At 47.4% G+C, this 25,601-nt stretch overlaps 6 protein-coding genes across 16 annotated transcripts; 3 read left to right on the top strand and 3 right to left on the bottom strand.

Annotated features, from left to right (window-relative positions):
* The first annotated feature begins 4,667 nt into the window (after window positions 1-4,667).
* LOC118516552 lies at window positions 4,668-6,981 on the top strand. The gene is made up of 3 exons (XM_036062500.1): window positions 4,668-4,746; window positions 4,816-5,748; window positions 6,133-6,981. The coding sequence occupies exons 1-3, from the start codon at window positions 4,668-4,670 to the stop codon at window positions 6,318-6,320; spliced, it is 1,200 nt and encodes a 399-aa protein (XP_035918393.1). The 3' UTR covers window positions 6,321-6,981.
* On the top strand, window positions 6,470-6,981 carry LOC118516553. The gene is made up of 2 exons (XM_036062501.1): window positions 6,470-6,565; window positions 6,640-6,981. The coding sequence occupies exons 1-2, from the start codon at window positions 6,487-6,489 to the stop codon at window positions 6,951-6,953; spliced, it is 393 nt and encodes a 130-aa protein (XP_035918394.1). The 5' UTR covers window positions 6,470-6,486; the 3' UTR covers window positions 6,954-6,981.
* Window positions 6,982-9,298: 2,317 nt separating this feature from the next.
* LOC118516555 (death domain-associated protein 6-like) lies at window positions 9,299-12,074 on the bottom strand. Its single transcript, XM_036062503.1, has 3 exons — window positions 10,878-12,074; window positions 10,692-10,784; window positions 9,299-10,590 (listed from the first exon to the last, which is right to left on the bottom strand). Exons 1-3 carry the CDS (start codon window positions 10,960-10,962, stop codon window positions 9,590-9,592), a joined length of 1,179 nt encoding a protein of 392 aa, XP_035918396.1. The 5' UTR covers window positions 10,963-12,074; the 3' UTR covers window positions 9,299-9,589.
* Window positions 12,075-15,254: 3,180 nt separating this feature from the next.
* On the bottom strand, window positions 15,255-21,111 carry LOC118516557 (prominin-1-like). Of its 10 annotated transcripts, none has more exons than XM_036062509.1 (9): window positions 20,750-21,111; window positions 20,120-20,355; window positions 19,678-19,967; window positions 19,452-19,602; window positions 19,291-19,361; window positions 18,987-19,222; window positions 16,863-18,878; window positions 16,353-16,409; window positions 15,255-15,754 (listed from the first exon to the last, which is right to left on the bottom strand). In XM_036062509.1, exons 3-9 carry the CDS (start codon window positions 19,678-19,680, stop codon window positions 15,574-15,576), a joined length of 2,715 nt encoding a protein of 904 aa, XP_035918402.1. In that variant the 5' UTR covers window positions 19,681-19,967; window positions 20,120-20,355; window positions 20,750-21,111; the 3' UTR covers window positions 15,255-15,573. The 10 variants fall into 10 exon arrangements, with proteins under 10 accessions (XP_035918402.1, XP_035918403.1, XP_035918404.1 ...); XM_036062510.1 differs by having other exon boundaries at window positions 20,120-20,369; window positions 20,951-21,111; XM_036062511.1 differs by having other exon boundaries at window positions 20,951-21,111.
* Window positions 21,112-21,210: 99 nt separating this feature from the next.
* On the bottom strand, window positions 21,211-22,391 carry LOC118516558 (caspase-7-like). The gene is made up of 2 exons (XM_036062516.1): window positions 22,284-22,391; window positions 21,211-22,196 (listed from the first exon to the last, which is right to left on the bottom strand). The coding sequence occupies exons 1-2, from the start codon at window positions 22,322-22,324 to the stop codon at window positions 21,368-21,370; spliced, it is 870 nt and encodes a 289-aa protein (XP_035918409.1). The 5' UTR covers window positions 22,325-22,391; the 3' UTR covers window positions 21,211-21,367.
* Window positions 22,392-24,149: 1,758 nt separating this feature from the next.
* On the top strand, window positions 24,150-25,472 carry LOC118516551 (caspase-1-like). 2 transcript variants are annotated; one of them, XM_036062497.1, is made up of 2 exons: window positions 24,150-24,298; window positions 24,362-25,472. In XM_036062497.1, exons 1-2 carry the CDS (start codon window positions 24,228-24,230, stop codon window positions 25,185-25,187), a joined length of 897 nt encoding a protein of 298 aa, XP_035918390.1. In that variant the 5' UTR covers window positions 24,150-24,227; the 3' UTR covers window positions 25,188-25,472. The 2 variants fall into 2 exon arrangements, with proteins under 2 accessions (XP_035918390.1, XP_035918391.1); XM_036062498.1 differs by having other exon boundaries at window positions 24,162-24,298; window positions 24,365-25,472.
* Window positions 25,473-25,601: the final 129 nt, after the last annotated feature.

The following is a 25,601-nucleotide window of genomic DNA, read 5'->3' as shown; positions in this document are numbered from 1 at the left end:
GACTGCCTATGCAAGTACGTGGTATCATTAAGTCTAGTAAGCCAGAAATGGCAAGCATGACCTTCAAGAGGTACTTAGGCCAAGAAGAGAGGGATTTCTTTACTAATACTCCGCTTACAATTACTAATTTACTTATCCGTCAAGTCTTTGCCAGTTGTAGATATCTACATCACTTCCCAGCAACGAAATTGCCAGACATTTATTTGATCCTTAAATCTTAAATCTTAAATCTTGGAGAAGATGGCGGAGCAGCAGCTTCACTCCTATCATCTCTTCATTGATTTTAAAGCCGCCTATGACAGCATAGCGAGGGTAAAACTGTTCGACGCAATGAGCTCTTTGGAATACCGGCCAAGCTTACCAGGCTTGTAAGAATAACAATGGCCAACATCACATGCCAGGTGAAGGTGGATGGAAAACTCTCAGGGCCCTTTGCTGCCACCAATCACCTGCGCCAGGGAAATGGGCTTGCCTGTCTCCTTTTCAATCTGGCGCTAGAGAGAGCTATCCACGACTCGGAGGTGGAAACTTCGGGGACCATCTTCTATAAGTCAATCCAGATCCTGGCATACGCTGATGACATAGACATCATTGGTTTGAGGCTCTCCTATGTAGCAGAAGCTTATCAAAGGATCGAGCGTGCGGCACAAAACTTCGGGTTGGAGAATAACGAGGCGAAAACCAAAATGATGCTAGCACCGCCAGCGGCCCTGCTAACAAACACTGATTTACGCAGGGGTGATGTACAGATAGGTGACCGAACCTTCCAAGTCGTCCAAAACTTCACCCATCTGGGGTCAAAAGTCAGCACCGACAACAACATTGATGTTGAGTTACGCGGGGGGGGGGGGGGGGTTCGCTGCCAACCGGTCATACTACAGCCTGAGGAAACTTCTCCACTCCAAATACCTGTACAGAACATTTATAGTTCCAGTACTCATACATACGCCTCTTAGCCGCGTTCGAGAGAAAGATGATCGGAATGATTTTTGGCCCCTTGGATGTGTGGAAGGACAATAGTGGAGCCGCTACTATGACGAGCTCTACGAGTAATACGATGATCTTACCATCGTGCAGCTTATTAGACTCACGTCATGAGAATTACACCGGACGACCCAGCCCGAAAAATCCTTTTAGACAATCCACACGGACATGGGAGGCGTGGTAAGCCCAAATTGAGATGGAGTGATGGCGTTGATGCGTCCGCCAGAACGGCCGGGATAACGGATTGGCAGACGACGGCGCTAAACCGTGAGCGGTATCGAGAATTGTTGCAGCAGGCCAAGAGCGCAAAGTGGTTGTAGCGCCTTAGTAGTAAGTAAGTAATTTGATCCTTACGCTTCTGCTCTGTCCTTGTGGACGGTCGAAAATTCGATCAATCAAGCTCATGAAATCATCGTCTACACCGAGCCCTGACGGGATCCCATCCACAATATTGGAATGATGTTTTCTACCGTATTGTTGCATCCATCCGGGTTTATCGGGTTCAATGAAAAGCGTCTTGGTTAGCTATTGATTTTTAGAAAGGTTGCAAATCCGATGCCTCTACCTATCGTGGCATTATAACGCTCAGTGATTGGGCCAAAGTTTTCGAACTCCACGATTACGAGTCATTCCTTACTTCGGTTTAGAATTGCATCAGCATTTATCTGCACGGATTCACTCCCGAGCGCTGGAGCAACCCTCAACTTCTTTGAATTCGTTAGCCACTGCCATAAGGCCTTCGATGCTGCCCTCCACTAGCACATCTCGGCCGCCTTGTGCAGCGTTCTACATACTATACTGTTTGCCTAGCTTCACGTGCTTGGATTCCTGAACTAATGACTCTCTCGACCGGTAGCTGCATTTTTACGCCGAAAACACAAAAATTTCTGAACCACCAAGCCAAACTGACCAGCTACTGCTTTTTTGGGGTCGCCGTTTTGGAGAATTTTGCTCCTGGAGGTGGAGGGCCGCAAATGGCCCTGGAGTTATGTCTCGAGAATGCATTATTATCATTTTTATTATTATCATTATTATTATTAATATTATTATTATTACTATTTATTAAAATTGTTTGCCTCAAGGGCTATACAAAGTCAATTGCAAATTAAAAAAACATAGAAAACACTTAGTAGTTAGTAAAAAGGAAACACATAAGCAAAATAAACGGGTAGGAGTGGGTTTGAGGGAATGCTAGACAAAAACTTTAGGATAAGGTTGACAAGAGATGAGACTGGAAACAATTGACAGAAACATGGTGATCAAACAAATCACCCACTGAGTTGAACGCCAATAATGCGCGCGTCCATGGATCGCTGTGGTAAAACCGCGTACGACGCAAAAGGGATATGCAAAGCTGAACGTTCGCGTAAGCGGTGGGAAGGGACATATAAAGGGATAGCTGCCAGAAGGGCAGGGGAGTCGATATTGGAAAGAAGCATGTTGGCTATAAATAACATGCTGGCATGACCATCACGATCCTCAAGTATAACCAAACTCAATAGCTGACACCGCATAGACTAAGAAGGCAAGGTAGCGCTGGAGTTGTTCAATAAACGCCTTACGGCTATTCAAGTGGACTTCCTCTGCACCCTCTCCAACCTATTCATAGCGGTGACGCCGACCGGTACAGCAGCAGTACAGCGCTCTAAGATCACGAATCTCAGTAGGCATACGTGTGATGAGCCCCAACACCTTGCTAGTTCTATCGAGGACCGAGTTGAGAAGAGGTACGAAGGATAGTTTGTCATCCAGCCACACCCCAAATCCGCGGAAGTGTTGAGCTGTGTGAGGAAACAGATCGAGCATCAACGACATGAGGTTCGTCAGGGTGGAGCGTCTAGGCACGAAAGCATGCTGGGAGGATGAGAATAAAGGGGAAACAAATGTGAGGATAGCAGAATAGATAACAGATTCGAGGACTTTAGACACTGTAGAAAGGATTAATATGCCTCGATAATTAGGGGGGGATGTCCGACAACCCTTCCTAAACACAGGAATCAACCAAGCTGATCTCCAAAGTGAGGGAAAACTCCTGTAACCACCGACCTAGTAAATAGGCGGATTAACACAGGAGCAATTGCCTCCTTGGCGTCAATAAGAAGGGATGACATCAGACCTTGTTAATCCTTGACGATAGGTTGAGCTCCCATGGCCAGCTGGAGCACATCGGCACCACAATGTGACGTCGACAAAAACGCCCTACTGATTGCTAGTTCGATCAGTAGTAGAGTGTTCATCCGAAATGTGGTGGCCTTGTGTCTGCTCGATCTCCGGCGTGTCTCGAAACCATCCAAAAGACTTTCACGACAATTGGTCTACGCTTTTTGACGAGTCCAGTTGATTATAGCTGTCTATGTGTGCTCCTCTGTTAAGTTACGCTGAGGCAGCTCATATTGAAGCTTATGGATAAACGGATCGAGTCGCAGGATATGCTATCCCAGCTCAACCGTTACATCCGGATGAGAACGCTTCTAGCTAGGAGAGTACTTGAACTAGAGGAAAGCCGTTCACGGCTTAATCCTGATCCGTTTCTTGCCATGTGAGTTCGTAGTTTAATGTTACATGTTTGTGTTACTATGTGTTTAAACATTAAGCTGCTTCAACAAAATCAAGGGGTCCGTATAATTTTTCAATAACAATTATAAAATTCACTGCGTAGTCCAATTGGGGTCCGAGGCGATAGAGGCGCCGGTCTTCACACGGAAGGACCGGTAATCAAATCACATCTGGACCATTTCCCCGTACGCAGGACTGATTATTCAGCTACAGGTAAAATCAAGTCAAGGAAAGCTAGACAAGGTAGCCCAAGACCTCCCGAGATGGTAGAGCCACTTTAGAAAAAAAGTCAAGTTAAGCATCTTCACCTTGAACGTGTTTTAAATGATGTTTTTTTCATTTTTTACTAACAATATCATGTTTTATATCATTGTCATCATGTTATATCATTTTATAAATATAACGTACACTATAATTAAATAATTAGACTAATTTAGCCTTTTTTATTTAGTGTTCTTAAGATTCTTAAAACATTCTAAAATGTTGCCCTACACTTGATGGTTTCTACCTGCGACACTCACCTAGCATCTTCAAAGGGTTCAAAAAATTCGTAAAATACGGATACTGACACGAAGAGCGAATTTTTGCACCCATTAAAAAAATAGAACTAAAAACAGGTGAACGATGCAATCCACCGCGATAATTAGATGTCAGTGTCTGGAGCCAGTCGCCCGCCTATCGTTGCTTACAGTTCAACAGCAGCACCATAAAAAGATCATCTGGCAACGAAAAAAAGAAAGAGGGCGTAAACGGTGAGGCTGTGGCGAGGGCGAGCAAAATCACCGGGGGTAATGCAGATGGGTATTAGGCGATCGACAGACCACCTAGGGTAGAAGTCAACGGAAGTTGACCACCGGCGGGCAGCCGTATTGCGCTTTGTTCGTGATTTATTTTCATCCGTTTCTTCGAAGCTGGGCAGGTAGGCAGAGTGAACGACAGGTCAGTCCAGGATCGCCGAATGCTGCTACCTTCGCTGACGACGCTGTTGTCCGATCGTTAGTGCCTGCTTCTGTTGCAGGGTACGATGGTGTTCTGATACAAGTATAAAATGATCGTGTCGTGTCTCGAGCGATCTTCAGTTGTGTGTCGTGCTTGGAAGGGAAGGTGTCGTTCTGATTGCTGCAAGTATGAAGCTGCTAACAGTTGTTTGTCTCGTCGTTTGGTCCCGGACCGTGGGGAGTTATGTGATTGTGAATCGTGATCGTGGTAAGTAGGGTAGCATCGTTTTCGTCACATTTATCAGCGATATCTAACCAACGTATATACATTTCTTAGATCTTTACTACACGAATAAACCACTAGCTGGAGACAAAAACTATGCTGGACCGGATGCAGAAAACGCACCTCAAGATGTGACACCGGTTGATCCATACGCGAAGAAGCTGCTCCAGCTGTACTATTTGGTGCAGGTGATGCGTTCCTACCACCGGCCAGCGTACCAAGAGCCAACGACCATTCTAAGCAATCTTATCGATCGGCTAACGAAGGAAGAGCTGCGCGACGAGCTGGAACGGTTGCTGTCCGGTGTCGATGGGTTCGAGGAAGTGTTCAACATCGGCGAGTATGCCGTGCGGGATCCGATCAAGGAACAGTTGGCCAACGATTTTCGACTGTTGTTCCCGATCGTGGTGAAGACGCTCAGCGGACTGCAGGATGCCGGTACGGAAAGTGACGAAATGGAGGAGACACTGCAGGGCAGCATACGAGCAGCGTTCAACGATTTCCGAAGTCTACTGATGAGTGTGGTGCAGTCGGAAGGTGAAGTGTTTAATGAAATCGAGAAACTCCCAGACACACTGGACCGTACAGAGCCGGTGGTGCAGGGAAACGAGGTGCATTGGAGTGTGGCGGATCTAAGGTCGGACATTGTACCGAACCCAGTGGATGTGGTGTACGTGACGCAAATGCCTGCCGCATCAAATAAAGCCGTGGTGAACGATTACGATTTAGACGAGGAGCACACCAGTACCGAGGGTGTAAAGGAAGTGTTGCCAACGGAACGACCTTTCGATGAGGGGCTGCAAATTGATAAACAGCTTGATTTTTTACCCGATGGGAGTGATGTAAAGTACGAGCTAAGCATGGGACCAGATATGCTGTCGCAGGAGCACGATTCCGACGAGGAGGACAACGACGACGACGAAACGGAGCTGATAATTCTAACGGAAGACATGAATCTGCATAAAGCTGGCCCTTCAGATGGTGAAGGTAAGTTTCCTGATCGATTAGAACATTGAGGAGTAGCTTCCGTTGCAGATATTGCGAGGAATCGGACGTCCTACTGAATTCCGTAATTACGCTGCGTGTTCAATTCATGAGTAGAGTGGTAGTTACTCAGCTGACACCTAGAGGGCGCACTAATCGCTTAGATGATTTTAACCATGTGCAACGGAGAAAAGGTTAAGGAGACAATAAAAAAAAAACGATCCGACGATTGCAGGCATTACGTGCAAACGAAAGGAAAAGTATCGGGTTGATTGCACCGTAAATATTTCTTCTTTCCATTTACCAAAACAAAGTGAAACAAAAAAAGGTTAGCAAACAAAACGCAGCAAGAGTATTAACTGCTTCTCCTTTGTATCTTCCTTGCAGTGGCAGGTAGCGGACCGATGGCAGTGCTGGTAAAGGACCCGGAAATGGCCGCCCTGATTCCGCACATTATCGAGCAACTGCGCATGGAAAATGTTACAGCGGAGGAAAAGGATGCATTGGCTGAGATTTTCGAAGACCTGTGGCCGTTGATGGTGGCTGAGGCAGATCGTATGCGCACGGAATCGTAGGTGCATTTGCGAGCACCGTTACTTTTATTTTCACCAATCCCAGAATCCGTGTACCTGAAAGATTCCGGGATACTTTCGGGGGTACGGTGTGATTAGATGGATCAGTTGCTGTTGCGAAGCGGAAGGGAAAGGATCGTGAGAGCCTTCGTGGAATCTAGCTTAAAAAATGAAAGTCATACTGAGCGCTCTGTTGTGCACGCTGCTGATGGTGTTAACCGGAAGCAGTCCTTTGTTTGCACGAAAATGTAAGTACAAAACAAAGCCAATAGAACAACGTCGTTGGAAAGCTTATGCTGGATGTTTGTGCCATTGCCCGCAGTGTCCGGCAGGAGAAACCCTTGGACGGATGTTACCTACCGGGAACGGCTGCAAAGCTGGGGCCTTTATCCGAAGGTGTTTCGCTACGGCACAACCAACCATCATGCGGCGATCCTGGAACGGAAACGAGCCGAGCTAAGCTGGTTAAAGCGATACGTCCGGGAAAATGAGGAAATGGTAGGCAATCATGATGGGCATGCAAACATGGTGTCCAACGGCAGAATTGAACGTGATCGTCAGTACGAGAAATTTAAGGAAAAACACTTCCAAAAGATGGAACAGGATGCACTCGAAGTTTTGTGGCAGCATCGTTAGATTGCTGTTCGAGTGAGATGAGGAGTACTGTTGTGTATAAACTATTGTGAATTGTGTGAGCGGTTTAATGGATAATTAAAATAAAGAATATTATAAGTAATGCGGAGACAGTTGGCATGCTATCTTTTGTCGATAATAATTTGCTGAAATACTTAAGAATAAATATAAATATGATGGAATGGTTTAACAGGTCGTTCTTCTCTAGCCTGTTGCAACAATTGCAATGGTCATTCTGGATTTATCAGTAAGGTTTCTTATTCGTGATATTCGTTTTACTCTGGTTCCCAATGCTACTGCTACTGGAACGGACGAGCAGAGAAAATATCCTTGAAGGTTCTTCATTACAGATAAGATAGAGAAAATTTTTTATTTCGATCTGACTGTAGTTGCCACTGAAGTGTTCTACATGCCAAAGGTACTAAAGGGGCTTCAATCTCTAAACCTCCTGAGCTATTTACTGCACATGTTGTCAATGGTACAGGAGGTTTAACGGTAAGTTCTAGTCGTCAACTTCCATATTATAACCAGTTAAAAACTTAACAAGCGTTTGTACTTTGAAATCACTCAACTAATTCATATGAGATCGATGGTTTTCCCACAATACGCAGCAGATGGTGCTTCATCGACCTAACTGTCGATTCCCACATGTGTCGAAAATTTTATGCGCATAGAAATATTTGATGAGCTGTTTAGATGCTCTCCAGCAATGAATGCCTGCACAGAAGAAGATCCACCGACGAGAGGCGCGCTGGACAAACGAAGGTACCGTTGAGGATTCGAATGATGAAGCCAAGTCTGTCGTGCTGAATGCGTTTATCAAGCTACGTTAGCGCCAGTAGCCGACACCTAGCCCTATAATCTAGACTACGAGCTCAAAGCTCTAGGTAGAATGATCTCAAGCCGCGTCAAGGATCGTGTTGAGAAAGGTCACCACACTAAGCTTGCATCCTTCATCAGCAATCGAATCAGGGAGGAGTATGAAGAGTTGGTTCAGAGGGGATCACGGAAATCCTGTGTTAATCTTAGTAATTGGTAGAACCCTGTTCTACCTGATTCTCGAAAGATAATCGAGCCTTTCCTCGAACGACAGCCTCGTATTAAAAAAAAAAACACGCCAAAATCTTGACACAGTCCTTTCTCACGAGAATATCTTCGGAATCGTCGGACTCGTGCTTGTGCGCTTGCACCAGAAATCGAACTCACTCAGTGTGGCTCAGAGATTTAGGTGGCCTTCTGACGCTGCGGATTTGACTGATTTTTGCATTATCCGCGGAATGCTAATCTTTGCCTTCAGAAAGCACCATCGACAGGTCCTTGATGTAACTAACAGAATCGTCTACATTTTGACCTTTCGGTATCACGATCGGATTCTTCGTCTACATTCCTTAACCCTTCCACATTTCTTAATCTGCCATTCACGTGAATTATATCTTTCTCCTTCATTTTCTGGAAGAATACATTCTGTGGCCACCTACGATACAGCCGAGACCATCAATCCCGAGACACGAAGACGAACGACGTGCCCTCACACGGTTAGAGTCCATACAACTCAAAATCTCTCGTTTTGCACTCCGGTCCTTTGCAGGACCGTCTTGAATACAGAACTAGGTGCTCTGATGCTTGGGCTGCCTCCTCTTAATGAGCGTCTCGAGCAAGCACATTTGTCGTTCAACATAGCATTGATTGTCCAGCGCTTCTCCCCGCTATTAACTGATACTTCCCAGCCAGATCGCTCCACACTCGAGCAATGCTACCTCCGTGGTCCGTTTCTACGTATGTGTCAGGTATTTAAAGCTGTATATGATGTTTTTGAGTCTAGTAACTGCTGAATTCATTAATCGTGTCAATGAAAGCCTTAGATGGCAGGCGGAGACATCTCGTGATTGTAGTGCCAAGGATGAAGAAGCAAACCCGCAACAGCAAAGTGTCGCAATAATCCGAACCTCCTCATCTCCGATCATTATCCCAAAATGCAACTGTGCCTGTTTACACAAAAATGAGGTATATATTTTGAAATTTAAATAAAGATAAATAGAGCATGTTATCCTACAATCCCCTCATTCTAAGGCGGTACGGTAACTGAGGCGTTTACTTCTGCGATCTATACATGGCAGGCTCGGTATTAAATTTCGCGTCAACCATCTTCCCGTCTGCAGCTAGGACTAAAAAACAAGGCAGTGCCAAAGAAGCCAAAATTGATAATATTTCAATTTGAATTATATTTTTCTTCTTGGCTTAACGACCTTCTGGGTCATGCCGACTATTTTATGGCTTTCCAGAATTTCAATTTAGGGATGGAACTTTGAACCTCGGTCTTTGGAATCGAAAAAAAAACGGAGCTCACATAATTTACACAAATAACACTTATAGTTTATTACTCGATCGTTCTGATTGCACTTAATGTTTGTAAACGGTAATATGTACAATGTTCAAGCTTATAACAACAATAATTACACTCTAAACCTAATGCCTCTTCTGTTGTATCTAACATCAATGTTGCGCTGTACGATAAGGGTTTTGACTTAGCTTACGACTGGCGTACATCCACACGATATGCTCCACACACCGTTGCTGATCCGCCCGTTTTTGCACTGACTTGGACACGCGATCACCACTGCCCACAACATCCCACAGGGTTAGTAATCCTCGTAGCTGCTGCTGTGCCGACTCGGTTGCGATTTACGGTAGGCGAGATGTTGGCGCTGCTTCAACCGCTGCTGCTGAATGGCACGATGGCGAGCGGCCAACAGCAGCAGCTCATTAAAGGAAGGATTCTCGAAGTCGTGTGCATTCGCTTGGAAGAGCGCACGCTTCGTCGCAGTTGTCTCATTATACGCGTCAGCCTCATCTTCATCATCATCATCGTCATCGTCGTCGTCGTCATCATCGTCATCCAGCACGCCCATATAGTCGGCCTCATCGTCCAAATACTCGGACGAATCTTCCTCCAGCTGGGAAGGCACCTCCTCCTCCTCTTCCTCTTCCTCTTCGTCGTCCTCCTCCTCAAGGCTGGGATTGCCAATTTGGGCCTGAATGGCGGCCAAAATCTTTGCCTCCATTTCGGCGTCCTCCTCGTCCTCGGTGGCGGATGGCTGAGGTTTCGCTATCGACCGTTTGTAGCGCGGCAGTTCGATCGTCACACGGATCGAATCAGCGGACAGTTGTTTGGTGTGCACATTGGCGCTTCTTAGCCGGGGGGCTTGCCGACGAGCTGCCGGCTGTGATTTGCGCCTGAAGTTGCTCTTATGCTTTGCTTGGCGTAGATAATACTTCTGCACGATCGCTGCAGCCGTGTGAAGAACACGCTGTGCTGGAGCTTCCCGAGAGACGGCAGTTTGAGCCTTTGGCTTGATTTCCTTCGTGATGCCGTTGGGGCTAATTTCGTTGGAGGGTTGCGGTGGATTTTCGGGCTGAGTGTGACGCAGTTCGGGGGAAGCTAGCAGAGCGGTAAGGATTGGATTACGCGGTTGTCCTCGGTGGCGTTGCGATTCCTCGACCACTAGCTCCCAGATGCTGCCGTAGATATGTTCAAATGCATCCTGTTCAATGGATGACAAGGCATCAGACTTCATGCAGGTGACGATCGTTGGAAGTAACCGCAACACTTCTAGCTCATCGAAGGTGTCCAGTGTGAGTTCTATTGTGAATGAGAGATCGATGATTTATTAGCTTTCATTCTTGATGCTTCATTTCTCAGTCACAGCCATTTTCTGTAGCTTGTCATATGCTGATATTTACCTTTAGACGCAAGAATCGCTCCTTCAGCAACCAGATGTGTTCGGAACTCATTCAATACTTGGAGCGCAGCATCATCAGACGATGCGGTTTGATCTGTTGAGACGAGAAAAACGATGATAATAACGATCATTAGATGTGATTTCACAGTAAGAGCACATTTACTTTTTTATTGTAAAGATCCCGTACCTATTGCATAGCTGGAGACATTTGTAGCTGCCACGAATAGGCACAGAGCAATTGTAGCACACGAGCACATATTCACCACCATCATTGTCACTTGTTGGATAACTGTTTGGGTTTCGATACTGAGATTTGCACTTGACTTAACGACTTGCTTTTCGATCACACTTCGATCATAGATCGGTCGATTTACCAATGCTTCATCATTTCGTTTGTTGCACGCTGTAAGGACGAAATCTCGGAATGAACTGATAGTGGTAGCACCTGTGGCAGGCGTTCTTAAATATCCTTCCCCGGGCACTTGGTTCACATTTGCTACCCACGTCTGCAGGAGCCTGGCTAGCTCTCGTGTCGTTCAACGCACTAATTGAGGAGCCACGACGAAGGATGTCTCGCTTTTGCCCGCAGCACATACCCGTCCTTCTCATTCATCCTTACGGCCACCATCAGGCTCGTCATTTGATTGTTTGGTTTGGTTTTTTCGACTTTCGAAGGCAAAGTCTGTTGATCGATACGTGGGCGCGTAGGGTAGAGCCGTCCGTCACCAACCAGTCCGATCGGGGTTGAAAGACACACACAGTCTACGCCTTCTACGCCGGTGCGGGAACCGGCAGGCTCTGCGGCTGTCTGCAGCGCGCGCCTGTAGCCTGCAGGTCGGATGTCGAAACGATGTGCCCGGAAATGGTCGGGGCGCCGGCTCGTGTACATTGCGATCGGTTCGGTTCGTTGGCGAGCGAACTTCCTGTGCGGAACAACATGTGCATCCTTTCGGTTTAGCCAATGGCGGACAACAAAGCTTTAAACAATGTTGGTGCCTTTCTTTTTTATGGCGTAGCGTAGAAGATAAAGAGCACACCAACAAAAAAAACTCGAAACGAACCCATTAATTGCGGCACCACACCGTGGGTCCCGATCGTCGGATTGGTTAGCATGTTTGATTAGCTCTCGTGACACAGATCGCTAATGGTGCTAAAAGGTGCCTTTTTGCCCTGGAGCGAGTGGCGTCAAACAGACAGTTACAGGACATGGTCACGGAGCGGGGGTAGCCGGACCAAAACAAACACGCATCTGGGGCGGGCGATCGTCGTCGGGACGTCGAGCGTTTACGAGCGTGGTAAGATCATTAAACGATAAGGGTGTTTGATCGTTGTACCAAAAGGGCTAAAATAGCTTTCTCGTTTGTATGGATGCACGGGGAGTTTAACGTATAGGGAAACTGTGCTATAAGAAGCTAAGGTTCTAGAACTCGGATTTATTAAGAAACACTCTGATAGAAAGACAGAAAATCGAAAAAATCAACTAAAGTTGCATTCTTCAGTCATTTTGTTTTAAGTATTGACGTTTACATCGTTGAACATAATAAAAAAATAAGAAGTAAGATACGGAGAAGTTTAGTGATTTTCGATTAATGGCATAAACGGTTAAGTCTCTAATATGTTTAATAATGTACGAGTTGTTTGTTATTTGGATTAGTTACAATTAGTTACATCAGGAGACGTGATACTGCACAATGCATTTTTATGTCTAAGCTCCTTATTGGTGAGATGCACTTGATCTACTGGCTACAGTTAGTATAAATGTTCTTCCTAGCATTGAATACTTATGATTGACCCTAAAAGACGTGCATATAGCGAGAACGATCCTTTGACGTCGATGGCTTTTGGATTTAATTGGCGTTACGTGCTGTTTGACCGGCACCAACATATCTCATTATTGAACAAGGCGTATTCATGTGCGTTGAATAGTTTGGTATGTTTTACTTTTAAATTAGCGATAAGGGCCACGTCTGGCCAATCTATATACGAAAAATAAAAAAAAAAGTGGAGTGTGTTTGCATATTCGCGAGACACGGGCATGATATATTGACGTTGGGTTAAGCAAAAGACTGACTGAAAGGTCATCACACATCTTGAAGATAATCCCGACCCTCTCGAGCCTATAGGGAGGATTAGACGGTACGCGCAAGTCAGTGGCTCAATGTAATCCATTTAATTTAAATGCACAGGATCGCCATATAATAATGTGAATAATAAAACCCGGCACACAGGCACGCATTGCATTGATTTTTTACTGTGTTGGGCTAGGACATTGAGACATAATTAGTATGCTTCCAAGGACTCACTGCTACCTCTGTAAAAAACCAACGCATAGGCTACGACAACCACAAATGGTATGTCCTTTCGAGTGTGTTTGTGTGTGTTTTTTACCGGTAGCAAGACATTATGCTGTAACCAACACGCGCAGACACCTGGCACCCGCTCATGACTGGGACTGGGTCGTTCATTTACCCCATCAAAACCCAGGAGCTGTGTGCGTATGAACGAACACTGTCTGGGAAAAACCCCAGTCATCGTCCACCATGATGTGTCCACCGAGGGCGTTGAACGAGAGAGTGCTCCACCCAGCACCATTCCGGGCCGTAGGTACGGATCCTTCAATTCATGATGCAGCAGTGTGTGCGCGAGGTACAAAGTGTCCGTGCGCCACCGTGGCAGACATGTGACGCCCCGGATGGTTCGCAACCCTTCTCCTTCCCACCCAGCGCACGGTACGGTCCTCCGCCCCCGGGCAGGGATAATCGTTAGTTGGTGAGCCAAAACAAAGAGCCAAATAACAAGCAGCAGGTCGAGATGGTGCCGTATGTGAGTAGGTTGGTGTAGCAATCTATTCTTTGGCTTTTATTACCTCCACTTGAAAACAGTGCCAGCCCATACTATCTGACGATCGCAGCAAGTGCACCAGGGTAGTGTGAAAGAGAGCGAACGAGGTTGCAAGTACCGCCATTAGGCGAAGGACATACCCAAGAGGTACATGTCCGGTTCCAGGTCTAGCGAGACATAAAATCACTTTCCCACTCGCAGCAGGTGGATTATGGCACCGAGCATAATGCGACACGTTTGGTGGCCACCATTGTTGCGTTTGCTGCGCGTTACGTAAGCGTCATTAAGATTCGCAACATTAGCAGGTCACACACAGGCACGGGCCGAGTGCCGAGACAACCCCTAACCGGTACGAACGAGCGGGATGGAAGCAGATGGAACTTCAGGAACGAAGCGGAACGGTTTTTATTGAGTGTGCAATCAATTTACCCGATCGAAGCGATCGGCAGGAAGCCATGCTGTCGTTTGGCACTGTCCTGCGCGACACTGACGTAATAGTCCTGCCAGTGGTCGGCCCGGCTGGGCTGGAACTGTGTGGCATCGTACGGCAGGTCGGCGGCGCTCGTCGTCAGCTCGATCGCGGACACATCGGCCAGGCTGTGCTGATGGGTATGATAGGACGAGGGAATTATCGGCTGGGTGACGTAATTGAGCTCGGACTGAACCAGGGACGCCGGGGTGGCTGGTTCGGGGTCCTCCGAAACGGGCGCGTGATGATTGGACGGTGTATTAGTGGACGAAACTTCGGCATCGTTACTAACGGACGGTTCCATAGCTTCCTGCGGTGCTTGCGTCTCGATCGTTTCAGTTGCCTCGGGCTCCTCCACGGTAGTGGCGTTAATCTCATCGTCATCCGTTTCGCCATCCGCTCGAAGCGTGCTTCGAATCGTTCTCGGAGGACTCACCTTCGGCCGTGATCTTCTGCTCGTGGTTGCAGCTTTCCTAGAGGTAAGCTTTTGCTTTCTCCCGGACGGTTGATCTACATCATCTGCTACAGTTGTTCCCTAAATCGGATGCAAATAGAGCACAGCGAATTATACGTTCGTTGCTTGATCGATCGTTGCAGTCTTTCGTAACTCACCGCCGAACCGTTGGACGCGCTTGGAATGGGATCGGAAAAAATGGTCGGCCGCGGTTCGATCGAAGCCGGTCCTGTGCCAAAATGTGACGGCCCGTGTTGCGGGAAATGGCTGGGAAACGGGAAAAGGGCCATCGTTTCAAACTCGGTTCCGGCCGGTCGAAACGGAATCTTTATGTTGATGGACGATCCGCCCGTCCAGTAGGGCGATGCGTAACCGTACGCACCGTAGAATGCATCGAGCGCGGCCGGATGTCCAACGTCAATCTTCACGAACCCGGAACGTCGCGGACGATCGCTATCATCGTCGAGAGAATCCACCAGCGTCAGCCCGGTAAGTAGCCCAAGCAGACCGAGAAATCGTCCTTCACGGCGTCCCGTGTTTTGTTTTCTAGGATGATCGTCTTTTGGAACAGGATGAACCTCAGATTCCATTGTCCATGAACAACGCACCAACAGACACACGTATATCACCAGAAGTAACGAACTACAGTAACGCATAGTTGCACACGAAAGACGAACCGAAACTGAGACTCTGGATGCTTGGGGTGGCCCTTTTTGAAGTGATGAGAACTAGAGTTTCCCCCCGTCGGTACGGTTGGTAGCAAAAAAGGGAAAGTGTTTTCATTTTTCCCGCATGTTCGGTCGTTTTGGGGCGAGTGTTGCATTGGTACACCCGCAGATGAGCACGAATTTATCTGCTCGGCAGAATGGTTTGCAAGACCACATCACATGTTGGAATGTGCACCGAATGTGATAACGGATACTCGAGGTGTCGCCCAGCAGAACAAACGGGCACATGGTGGAGAAAAACTAATTTTTACACGCATTGTAACCAGCTCGAAAACAATTCAAATAAGAAAATGTGAAATTGTTAATATTCTCTCTCGCTTTATTGACGACAATATTCGAATGCAAAAATAGATCGGAATCTAATATCCGCCGCATGTGTTTTCCTGCCACGCTAGATCAAACTCTCTCGATAGTTCGTGGGGTCACCGTTTTCGTAACGCAGCTCGATGTACTCGATAACGACCGCACCCTCGTCGGTGCCAGCATCTTCATCGCTTCCGGATGCGGTGTAGTGCGGCAGCTCCTCGTCGGTGCTTGACTCGGCCACCGCGTTCACGTGCACCGAGACGGATCTGCGTCCGGGTTCGTTTTCGAATGGTGGGAAGGAACGGCAAGGAGAGAAAGAGCAATGCAAGCGTATCTTTCGTGTGTGTGGAGATGTGTGGGTGTGTGTATGAATGTGTGTGGCGCATTTCGGCCGCCCGCCCGTGTCCTACTAACTTTCGTTCGTTACTAACACTTTGGTTGGAAATGGCAGTGTACACGTGTTCGAACGAGATTTTCTATCGCTGTCCGTGGCGCTTTACTGAAGGCTTTCAGAACTTCATGTGATGAGGGTGGCATGGTTGAGTGGGGAGATTCTTTCGTTAATTTGGTCAATCTTTCATAAAATTACCAATTAGATCTATCTATATCCGGGATGACACTGACGGTGGATCTGATTGGACGGTGGTCCAGAAGGAATCGATTTCGAATTTTCGTTGATTGGCGCCAATTCGTAATGAACGTGATGAAGGTGGCGATGTCAGGTGATGTCAAGTCATGGCAGGCAAAAGAGGAGGGGTAGAAATGATTCGGTTAGTATCTCTTTGGTCGGCAGGCTGCTGACGATGTTAGGCTAGCGGTACGGAGAAACTAGTATACAGGACGGTCATGCTGCTGCCAACTTACCGCTGTGTTGACCAGTGGCTAGATTCTCGTTGATCTTCCCGGACGGATGCACGGGCACTGAAACAAGACAAGACAAAGGTCCACGGGAATGATTAGTAAACAAGCAGCCGAAGTGTCATTTGAGGAAATGTTTAGTAAACAAACAAGTGAACTGTCATTTGACGTTTTGGCTAGCACAGCAGGCTGTGAAATAACAAGCTCCACATACTCGTAACTAGATTATCTCGAGTACTTAACCACAGTTTCCTGGAGTCAACTAAAAGTTCCTGCCTGTCTAAATTCTTCTTCTTCTTCATTGGCACTACAACCTCGGGAGGTCTCGGCCTGCCATTTCTGGCTTTCTGTGACTTGATTTTACCCGTAGCAAAGTAGTCAGCCCTGCGTACGGGGATGCGATCTGGATGGGATTTGAACCCCGGTCCTGCCGTGTGAAGACCGGCGCCGTTATCGCCTCGGCCATCCGACCCCCCCTGTCGAAATATTGCTTACTTATAAATACTTTAGACTTACTTGTAGCGATGGCTGTTGGAGTGTTGCAGCTTGCTGGACAGTATCTCGAGCCGCCTGTAGGTGGACGAAAGCATCAGCGATAGCGGTGTGGCCACTGCCCACAGGAACAGACACAGGAAGGCCGAAAACCAGAGTCCGTTCATTGGATCCATAATGTGGTGGCAGAACAGCATGCGCATCGCATCGAAGATATCGAACAGTGGCCGGCAGCTCGCACACCCCCCGTTCAGCACGGTGGCCGTGTAGTTCCGGTACGAGTCCAGATGAGCCCGTAACCGGGCCCGGTAAACGTCACTACGATTGTAACACACCTCGGCTGCTTCCGTGTCGAGGAACGTCTGGGCATTGCGCAGATGCGACAAGCTTTTGTTAACCTGTGCTGCCCACGGTGAGAGTTGCAGCTCCAGTGCCGTCAGATGGTACACGATATGGCTGCGCAGCTGTTCGAGCGGTGCCAGCAAGGAAAGCTGCAAACGCTTGGCCCGTGAACCGAGCGTTGTCATGCGACTCGCTGTGGCCACGTCCTGGATCTGGGCCGAAACACGCAGCAGCTGATCGATGAAGGTAAGTACGTCCTTGTCGGGTGAGAGTTGCGTTAGCTCCATGCGCGTACCGGTCAGATTGAGGTCCGAATCGTACAGCATATCCTCCAGGATACCCTGTATGCGCACGGTAAAGCCAATGAATGGTTCCTCGCTTGCGCCAACACTTTCGATCGCTCGCTCAAGGTCGGGCCGCTGACGGTGCTCGAGCTTGGCGGTGAGATTCAGCAGTGTGTCGAGCTGAAAGGTGGAGTACGATCCGTGACCCTTTTCGCATTCGTTCAGTGCCGTCGACAGCGATATTTGCACCGGCTGTGACCATTGAGCTTCGGGTGGGGCCGCCTTTCGCAGCAGCTCACCAATGATGCCGTACTGCGGTTCGGTCGGATAGATTAGTCCCGGTTTGTCTATGAGCTTCTGGAGCACCGTGTATTCCGGCTCGTTGTACAGCGGGTGACAGATGAAGAGTTGGCCATGTGCCCCGAGGAGCATCTCCATCATGGTAAACCCTGACAGCGCTAGGCTCGCGATGCAAATGCAGATAGCGCCGAGGATAAGCGTAATGCCAGCCTTATTGTCCGCATGGCAACAACCGCAGCTGAGTGCACTCAGCAGTATGAGCGTTACCAGCAGTGTCATGATCGTGGTAGCAAGTCCAGCCAACCACAGTATGGCGCCAATTTCACGGTACCGATCAAAGAACGAATCAGAAAAGTTGGCCGTCCGGTTTACCTGCTCCACAAGCTCGCCTATGGTTTGGGTAAGGATACTGACGGTCGCATGGATGTCGGTGGACAATTCTTCCAGCCGCTCGTGCACTTGGTCTGCCTGATTGTCGGTCACGTTTCTAACGTCTATGGCGTAGTTACGAAAGGTGGATCGCGCTAGTGTTAGCTCCTGCGTTAACGCGTGCATGCTGCTGTTGCGACTGGCCTCACCCATCGCCATTAGCTTGGCCAGCGTGCGATCGGCCTGCAGCTTTCGAATGCGCTCGATCAGTCCCGTGTCTTCAAAGTTCCGAATCCGAAGCGTGTCGCAAAGCGGACGATCACGGAACGTGCACTGGCGCTGCAGTACCGAAAGCTGTATCTGCAGCTCGTCCAGCCGGTACTCGGCTTCGTACGAGATTTTAGCTGCTCTGGCCAATGCATCCTGCAGCAGATGGATGCGGCGCGAGAGATTGCTGCTGCTGGTGCTGATCTCGATGATGGAGTCGAAGATGATGTCGATACCGGTGAACAGTGCGAGATGGTGCTGAATCGGTTCGCCAAGCAATTTGTCCACGCTTTCCAGATCGTTCCGAATGCGCTCGGTGGCGGTCGCGAGTCCTTCCGCTATCACGAAACGCATTTGTGATTCTGCGTCGCGCAAGAACGTTGCCGCGTCTAGCAGCGAGGACCGCACAACGGTGGGCGTGTGATCAACGGCCGATGCAATTTGTTCGTTCGTGACGAACATTGCTATCACGCCAGCGCTGCAAACGATGAGTAATGAACGATAAGTTATGGAGCAAACATTTCTCACCCCCCCTGGAACAACGCAACTCCGTTATCGCCGAGCGATGGCGTTCGACGCAACCTACATCAACAGCAGTATGACGACCTGTAGCATCAGTCCCAGAAAGCTTTTCCGGCAGTGCAAAGACTCTTCAAGTGATAGCTCCTCCGCTTGTATGATAGCGTCGACGGTGGGTCCCGGGTTGAGATCATCATCCGGCTCCTTCGCACATCCCCAGGCAATGGTGTAGCAGAGTGGAATAAGCGATATCAGGAAGAAAATCGCTATCAGGCAGATATATCCCGACTCAACCTTGAGTGCCTGCAACCGAGTAGGAAAGTTTAGTGCCCCCATTCACCAAGCCGCATTCCCAGTGCGGTAGCAATCACCTCGAGTATTAGTTGCAGGAAGGACACCTTTGTGTGGAAAGCGTCGCGCAGCAGCTCTAGAATGCAATAGACTTTTATCAACACTCAGGACCCGACCCACCCGACGGTAGGAAGCGTGCCACCCGACCGCCCGTGGCGTTCGTGTCGGGTAATTGTCTTACCTACTGGCAGATCGTACGGTGTGATGTAGGACAGAAACGTGGACAGATAGGAGAAGACGAACGTGCCATGGTAGAGTCCGAGTGTCGGTATGATGTAACTGTCTGTCGCGACCGGCTCTGGATAGTCGTGCGGGATCGCCACTGCCTGGTCCTAAATGATGCTCGGAATGTTAAACTTTCTGCGAGCTGGGTGGGTGATATGCCGGTGGATGTAAGTCCTACCTACCATGGCTTAACGTTGAGCCAGCCCAAAAACAGTAAAATCAAACCTATTGTTCATCCAGCAGTTGGTAGTCCCCTCCGTTTGTGTGTGTGCTTCTGGATGGCATATCTAATTTCCAGCGGCTGCAGCGAATGCGTCAGCTATGACGAACGGTTGACGTTTGTCGATTGAACCAAGTAAGGGCGATGATAACGAATCAGCTCGTTTGATTTCCGATGAACTGTTTACACAGTTTGAAGTCAGGTGAAAGATAACGCTGTGACGAAGCGTTATCAAAATTGCGTTGATCTACACTTGTAGTGGCAAAAAAAAAAATAGATAAGAGTACGCGGAACAGCAAAACATTCCGCGAAAAATGGGCCTATACTTTTTTGAACTGTTGAGGTAATTTCTTTAAAAAAACACGGCACGGCGTATTGGCACGCTTAAGAATGGTAATATTTACCAAGTTCAAACGTAGACTAAGTTCTTGCTTCACGCAACTCTACAGTAAGGCTTCTTGAAGTGTAATTCTACGCGTTAGTATCGTCGTTTGGAACATGTGAGAAGAGCTCACCACATTCTGCTAGAAGTCACCTGCATTTTAAAAACACACACACACACACACACACAATGCGCTGTATCCATTTCACACCGTAAAACCACGCACTAGAAACCCTCGAAAACTGGATTTAAACTGTCCTGAAGCACAAAACCTAAGTTGTTGGAGTGTTGTAAAATGTGTAATCACATCCAAAGCGCATTGCAATGTACAGAGAGCACTGTAGCTGGAAGGCACGTGCTATCCACCCATACGCTTTGCACACGTGTGTCATTCATCACAAACCCACTCCTGGTGCAAGCGCCACATTGACAATTGGACGGGCGAATTTGTGATTGAACGCACTGTGATGTATCATGCCGAATTTTATTGCACCGATCTGCATGACAGTGCTCCTTGGTTGAAGTTAATGAATGTGCTTCAAAATATAGCCCGGCAACCATACGATTGATGTATGGTTCCTCTTTTCTGACACGTCGACAAGAACTGACGCTAATTAGATTATTGGCACCCGGAGGTGTTTATTGATTGTACCGAAGTAAACTTGCGTTAAGGAACCACCACAGGGGCGCAGTGTTTCGATACGGAAGACATATGGACGAAAACTTGATTGGGACTAAAAGTTCTACGGAAAATCTCCATCTAACGAAGGCCGCAAGACACAAGGATCACTTTGAGCGGTTGTTGCAGTTTTGCTCTTCGTATCGGAAACTTTAAACAACCAGTGTCACACACCGTTCACAGTGTCCACCGAACCGGAACGGCTGCACGTGTCGAAAGCTAGCTGGGAACTGAAGTCCACCGTGGACCGTATGTAAAACAGTTTGGATGCGCTTACGCATGTCTGCCGACGGATCACGATGGATGGGGAGGGTGGTGGCTGGGGCTGTGTGCGGGAGAGCATGGTCAAGCGATGCGATGGCACGTGGAAGGCACGATTCGGAACGAAGCAGGAAATGCAAAGAAAAACGTTACACACTCATTCAATAGACACCTTTTTTGACAGTATAAGGCAATAGCACGGAAGGCGAGCATCCTTTATTCCTGAGCATAACATTATTCACTTGCGAAAGAGAGTCACAGGTACTGGTCGAGTAAGGCCGGCGTATGGTGTAATGTCGTACCGGTCGGATGGTCTTTGGCTTTCGTTCGCTACTTGGGTTTTATGTAGAACGCCTTGGTAAGCATCGACACTACGCAGGGCATCTGTTTCATTGCATCCATAGCTAGATTGTCCGGCACGTTCGATTGATACTGATACGCGACCCTACGCGAAACGGCAGTCAACAGCTGCAAAATCTCCTTCGTGTGAGCGTGCTGCTCTAGCTCGGTGCTAAGCGATTGAATGAACCAGGAACCGTTGATGGGATGGCGCCAGGAGTAATGCCCATCATACGTAGAGTACATCACCAACAGGTCTGCCATGGTAGGAATGAGAAAAAGCAACCGCTTCGAAGACGAATCGACCGTGTCCGTCACCGCCTTGTCCAGCTTGACTCCCTTGTCAAACGCATTGCCCCTGCAAGCCTGCACAAAAAACAGCTTCGGTTTTCCGCGCAACGACGAACACTCATCACCAAGAAACGGTTCCCACAGACAACCGATGGGGTAGCATTTATCTGACGCGTACAGGACATCCTTATCGCCGTGTGTCATTATCACCACCACCAGACAATCACTCTGCAAATGATCTTCGTGAGCGACCTTATCCAGCTCGTCTAGAAGATCCTTTTTATCGAGGTTATTGAACACGCGTACATCAAATCCGATGCTTTCTAACACTGCACCAATACTATCACGATCCCGGTCACTACCTTCTCGCTTAGCCATACCACTGAAATTCACCTGGTTAATGATAATCGCTATTCCAAGCTTCGGATGAGTTGTATCATAGTTTTCTTCCATAATGGCTGCTGACACGGCTGGTGCAGTCACAATCGACCGCTGGTGAGTGTTGCTGCGTGGTTTGCTTTCATGCCGACTGTAATGGAATAGATGTAGAATAAAAATAAACATCGTAAGGCGTAATTTTAAACAAAAATATCGCAAAAAAAAACCAAACACTTACGTATCATAAGGCTTGGAGTCGTTTTCGTCAGCGGCTTCCATCTTTACGGTCTTTTCCCTACTGAATGACAAACAATTTCACTTTCTAACGTTCGCACCCTACTATGCAGTTCACTCTACGAAACACGTATTGTATCTCCCTCGATAAGACTTATCAGCTTTTCGCTGGTTACGTTTATTTTTTTTTTGTTTCGTTATCGCTCGATTTGATATCGCAACTATGGTGGTCTATCGGAAGAGGTAAGGTTAACTTTGCAAAATGACGCGGTAGCTGTGTGTCTTTGTTTGATTGGGATTGTTTTATTGCTGTCCCGGTTACCTGTCACTCCCGATTGCCTGATTATTCATCGCAACTTCCCGAGAACTTGAGCCAGCTTTGTTTTGTGTGGTCGCTAAGGATGAATGTCAGAAATAAGCAACTTGTATGATTTGCATCAAAGGCGTCAACGGCACTCAAATCCCATCCAGACGACCTCCCTGCACGCAGAGATCACCACAGGCTCGCGAGACCTTTCAAGGTTGCAGCGCCAAGGAAGAAGGAGAAGAATGATTTGCATCGGCAGTTTCTAAATGGTCGTTGCCTCTTCAAGGAGGTACGTTCTGGGCGAAGTTTGAACTCAGATCGAATAAGCAACAATCAGATTGTTAAGTTAACCATTTCTAGTCCGATCGATTCCAGCACCGAGGAAATCGATTCGCAATCCTCGTGGTGCCTTCTCTTTACGTTGCTCTGGAATTTATCTTCGGAAAGAAAAGAATTTACTTGAAGCGACAATCCCTAAGTTAAAAAACTGAAAGTTGAAAACTTAAAAAATGCTTAAATATAATCAGTAGGAGCATTAGAGCATCTTGACTGTGATCGGGTCATGGATTTCATGTGCAGGTTTCTTCAGCACCTCAATTAACTGGTTGTACTTTGCTGTAACGTGCTCAAACTGGTAATTGAAGCTCAACTTGTCATCAAAGAGCAGTCCCAGAACTACGACACAGCTTTGACGGTCTAGGACACATCCGTTAACGGTGTACTGGTAGGGCAGCGGATTGCGTTTTCTACAAAGCGTTGCGGCGGCGCACTTGTCGGTATGCAGCTCTAATCCATGCAAGGAGCACCATGAATGGAACGCAGTAAAGGCTGCATGCGGTTGGCTTGACTGTGGATCGGAAGAAACAGCTTCGCATCGTTCTCGTAGAGAAGGTGAGTTCCAGGTGGAAGCACTCGTGTCACATCAGCGGTCCAAAATTGCTTCCCTGTGGCACTTCGGCGCGCGGTGTGTGACCTCATCTATAGGACGAATACTTTTTGTGCATAGATTAAACAGCATTTTAAGGTTCATTGGTCTTACTATTGTTATTTGATACGAAACTATGGCCAATTTTGATTGGAGCATGTCTATTGACACATCTACTTTGAATTTTAGTCGTTAGTTTTACTTTGGCATACCAACTGTACTGTGTAAGAATACGTCGTCTCAAGTAAAGTAGATAAAGTAAGGTAGATGAATTCTTTTTGGACTCACTGTATATACTCTGTATTCGTATTACAGTAAAATTTTTATAAACGTGTCTTAAGATTTTCACGATCGTCGTGGATTTTTCAGCCAGAAATTCCTAGTGCCATGTGTCATGCGTTTGACAGGATAGTGCATCTAATCCCATGCGTACGGGGAGGCGACTTAGATGGGATTTGATCACCGGGCCTGCCGTGTGAAGACCAGCGTCACTATCGCCACGCCTACCGAACCTGCCCATAATAAGTCTAGTACACCATATCGCCGGCATCAACAGGTCTTTAAGCATACTCTAGCAAGACGCGTCCTGATAAGCCTTATCGATAGATAGCAAACGTGCTCCTACGATTACAAAGAAAATTTGCTCCAACCGCTAACGAAGTTTGCAGTCGTTGTATAGCTCGGGAAGTGCACAGGTGTGATATTGGTGAATCGAGATGGAAGAATTGGAGTCGTCCGCATCGCTGCGTCACTCAACGGATGAATTAGATTCAAATGCAGTTAATAGGTAAGCATGATCTCATCCTTGGCATGGCACACATCGTCCATGTATTATTTTCTTCAATTTAAGAAGCACAAATTCGGCAATACCGACGGCGCAGAGCACTTCCAACGACGTTACAGCACAGGGAAGCGATCATTATGACACCAGTCATCCTAGGCGTGGTATAGCGCTCATCATCAACCAGGTGAACTTTAAAGATTTGAGAAAAAGAGATGGCAGCGACAAGGATCGTGATTGCATCAGTGCGGCTTTGCAAGGAATCGGCTTTGAGATACGCACGTTAGATGATCCGAACAGAAAGGAACTGCTAGCGATGCTAGAAAAGGTTGCCAACGAAGATCATTCACAGCACGACTGTCTGGTAGTGGTGGTGATGACACACGGGAAGGAGAACAACTTACTGTACGCGCGCGATAAGTCGTACGAAGCGGATAGGCTGTGGGAACCGTTTCTTGGCAATGCGTGTCCATCGTTACGTGGAAAACCGAAGCTGTTTTTTGTGCAGGCTTGCAGGGGCAAACAGCTAGACCAGGGTGTGAGATTGGTAAACATGAGCATCGATGAAAATGTGAGTGTGGACAGTGTTCCAGAACCGGTTAGCTATGTGATTCCTACCATGGCAGACCTGTTAGTGATGTACTCTACGTATGATGGGCACTACTCGTGGCGCAATCCCGTGAATGGTTCTTGGTTCATTCAATCACTTAGCATCGTACTGACTGCGATTGGCCATCGTGAGGAGCTGTTGCACATCCTCACTGCCGTGTCACGAAGGGTGGCCTTTCATTATCAATCAGACGTTCCGCAAAACGTAAAAATGGATGCAATGAAGCAGATGCCCTGCATAGTGTCTATGCTCACAAAGCTTTTATATTTTCCTAAAAAATCCTAGTGATTGTGTGGTGCTTTGTGGTAGGACTTTGGCGTGTGTGATTGTGATGGTATTTTGTGTATTTGTGATGGATTAGATTTTATAGCGCTTCCATATGGGATTTGGTCGGAAAGTTCGGTGATTGTAATGAAATTGATATTTGTAAAACAAATGAACTGAGTTATTTTGTTAAAATACAAAAAACAGGATTGCTTAAAAAAATAAATTTGCTTTACGGAAAGTATTTGATAAACGGCAAAAGTAACAATTTTAATTCAAAATAAACGAACGCGTTATGTCGACCGACTTCTTTCAAGCGTGAAATGTTTCATGTTCGCCTTTGCTGAGCGTGTGCTCGATGAATTATTTCAATGACGTTGAAATTAACTTTGTATACCAGTTTTCGATGGTTTACAGTTTTTCGGCAAGTCTTAA

The sequence above is a fragment of the Anopheles stephensi genome, unplaced genomic scaffold (assembly GCF_013141755.1).
Source record: "Anopheles stephensi strain Indian unplaced genomic scaffold, UCI_ANSTEP_V1.0 ucontig32, whole genome shotgun sequence".
NCBI lineage: Eukaryota > Metazoa > Arthropoda > Insecta > Diptera > Culicidae > Anopheles > Anopheles stephensi.
The sequence above is the reverse complement of the archived record's forward strand: the minus strand, read 5'-3'. Positions and strand labels throughout refer to the sequence as shown.

Coding starts and splice junctions, on each gene's coding strand:
- LOC118516557 (XM_036062506.1), bottom strand. Junction 18,879..18,986: donor GTCGTCATACTGCTGTTGAT/GTAGGTTGCGTC, acceptor CATCGTTTGCAG/CGCTGGCGTGATAGCAATGT. Junction 16,410..16,862: donor TCCAACAGCCATCGCTACAA/GTAAGTCTAAAG, acceptor GTCTTGTTTCAG/TGCCCGTGCATCCGTCCGGG.
- LOC118516558 (XM_036062516.1), bottom strand. CDS start 22,324: ATGGAAGCCGCTGACGAAAACGACTCCAAGCCTTATGATAC. Junction 22,197..22,283: donor GACTCCAAGCCTTATGATAC/GTAAGTGTTTGG, acceptor ATTCCATTACAG/TCGGCATGAAAGCAAACCAC.
- LOC118516551 (XM_036062497.1), top strand. CDS start 24,228: ATGGAAGAATTGGAGTCGTCCGCATCGCTGCGTCACTCAACGGATGAA. Junction 24,299..24,361: donor GATTCAAATGCAGTTAATAG/GTAAGCATGATC, acceptor CTTCAATTTAAG/AAGCACAAATTCGGCAATAC.
- LOC118516552 (XM_036062500.1), top strand. CDS start 4,668: ATGAAGCTGCTAACAGTTGTTTGTCTCGTCGTTTGGTCCCGGACCGTG. Junction 4,747..4,815: donor GATTGTGAATCGTGATCGTG/GTAAGTAGGGTA, acceptor TACATTTCTTAG/ATCTTTACTACACGAATAAA. Junction 5,749..6,132: donor TGGCCCTTCAGATGGTGAAG/GTAAGTTTCCTG, acceptor TCTTCCTTGCAG/TGGCAGGTAGCGGACCGATG.
- LOC118516553 (XM_036062501.1), top strand. CDS start 6,487: ATGAAAGTCATACTGAGCGCTCTGTTGTGCACGCTGCTGATGGTGTTA. Junction 6,566..6,639: donor TCCTTTGTTTGCACGAAAAT/GTAAGTACAAAA, acceptor CATTGCCCGCAG/TGTCCGGCAGGAGAAACCCT.
- LOC118516555 (XM_036062503.1), bottom strand. CDS start 10,962: ATGATGGTGGTGAATATGTGCTCGTGTGCTACAATTGCTCTGTGCCTA. Junction 10,785..10,877: donor TGTCTCCAGCTATGCAATAG/GTACGGGATCTT, acceptor TCGTCTCAACAG/ATCAAACCGCATCGTCTGAT. Junction 10,591..10,691: donor AGCGATTCTTGCGTCTAAAG/GTAAATATCAGC, acceptor CATTCACAATAG/AACTCACACTGGACACCTTC.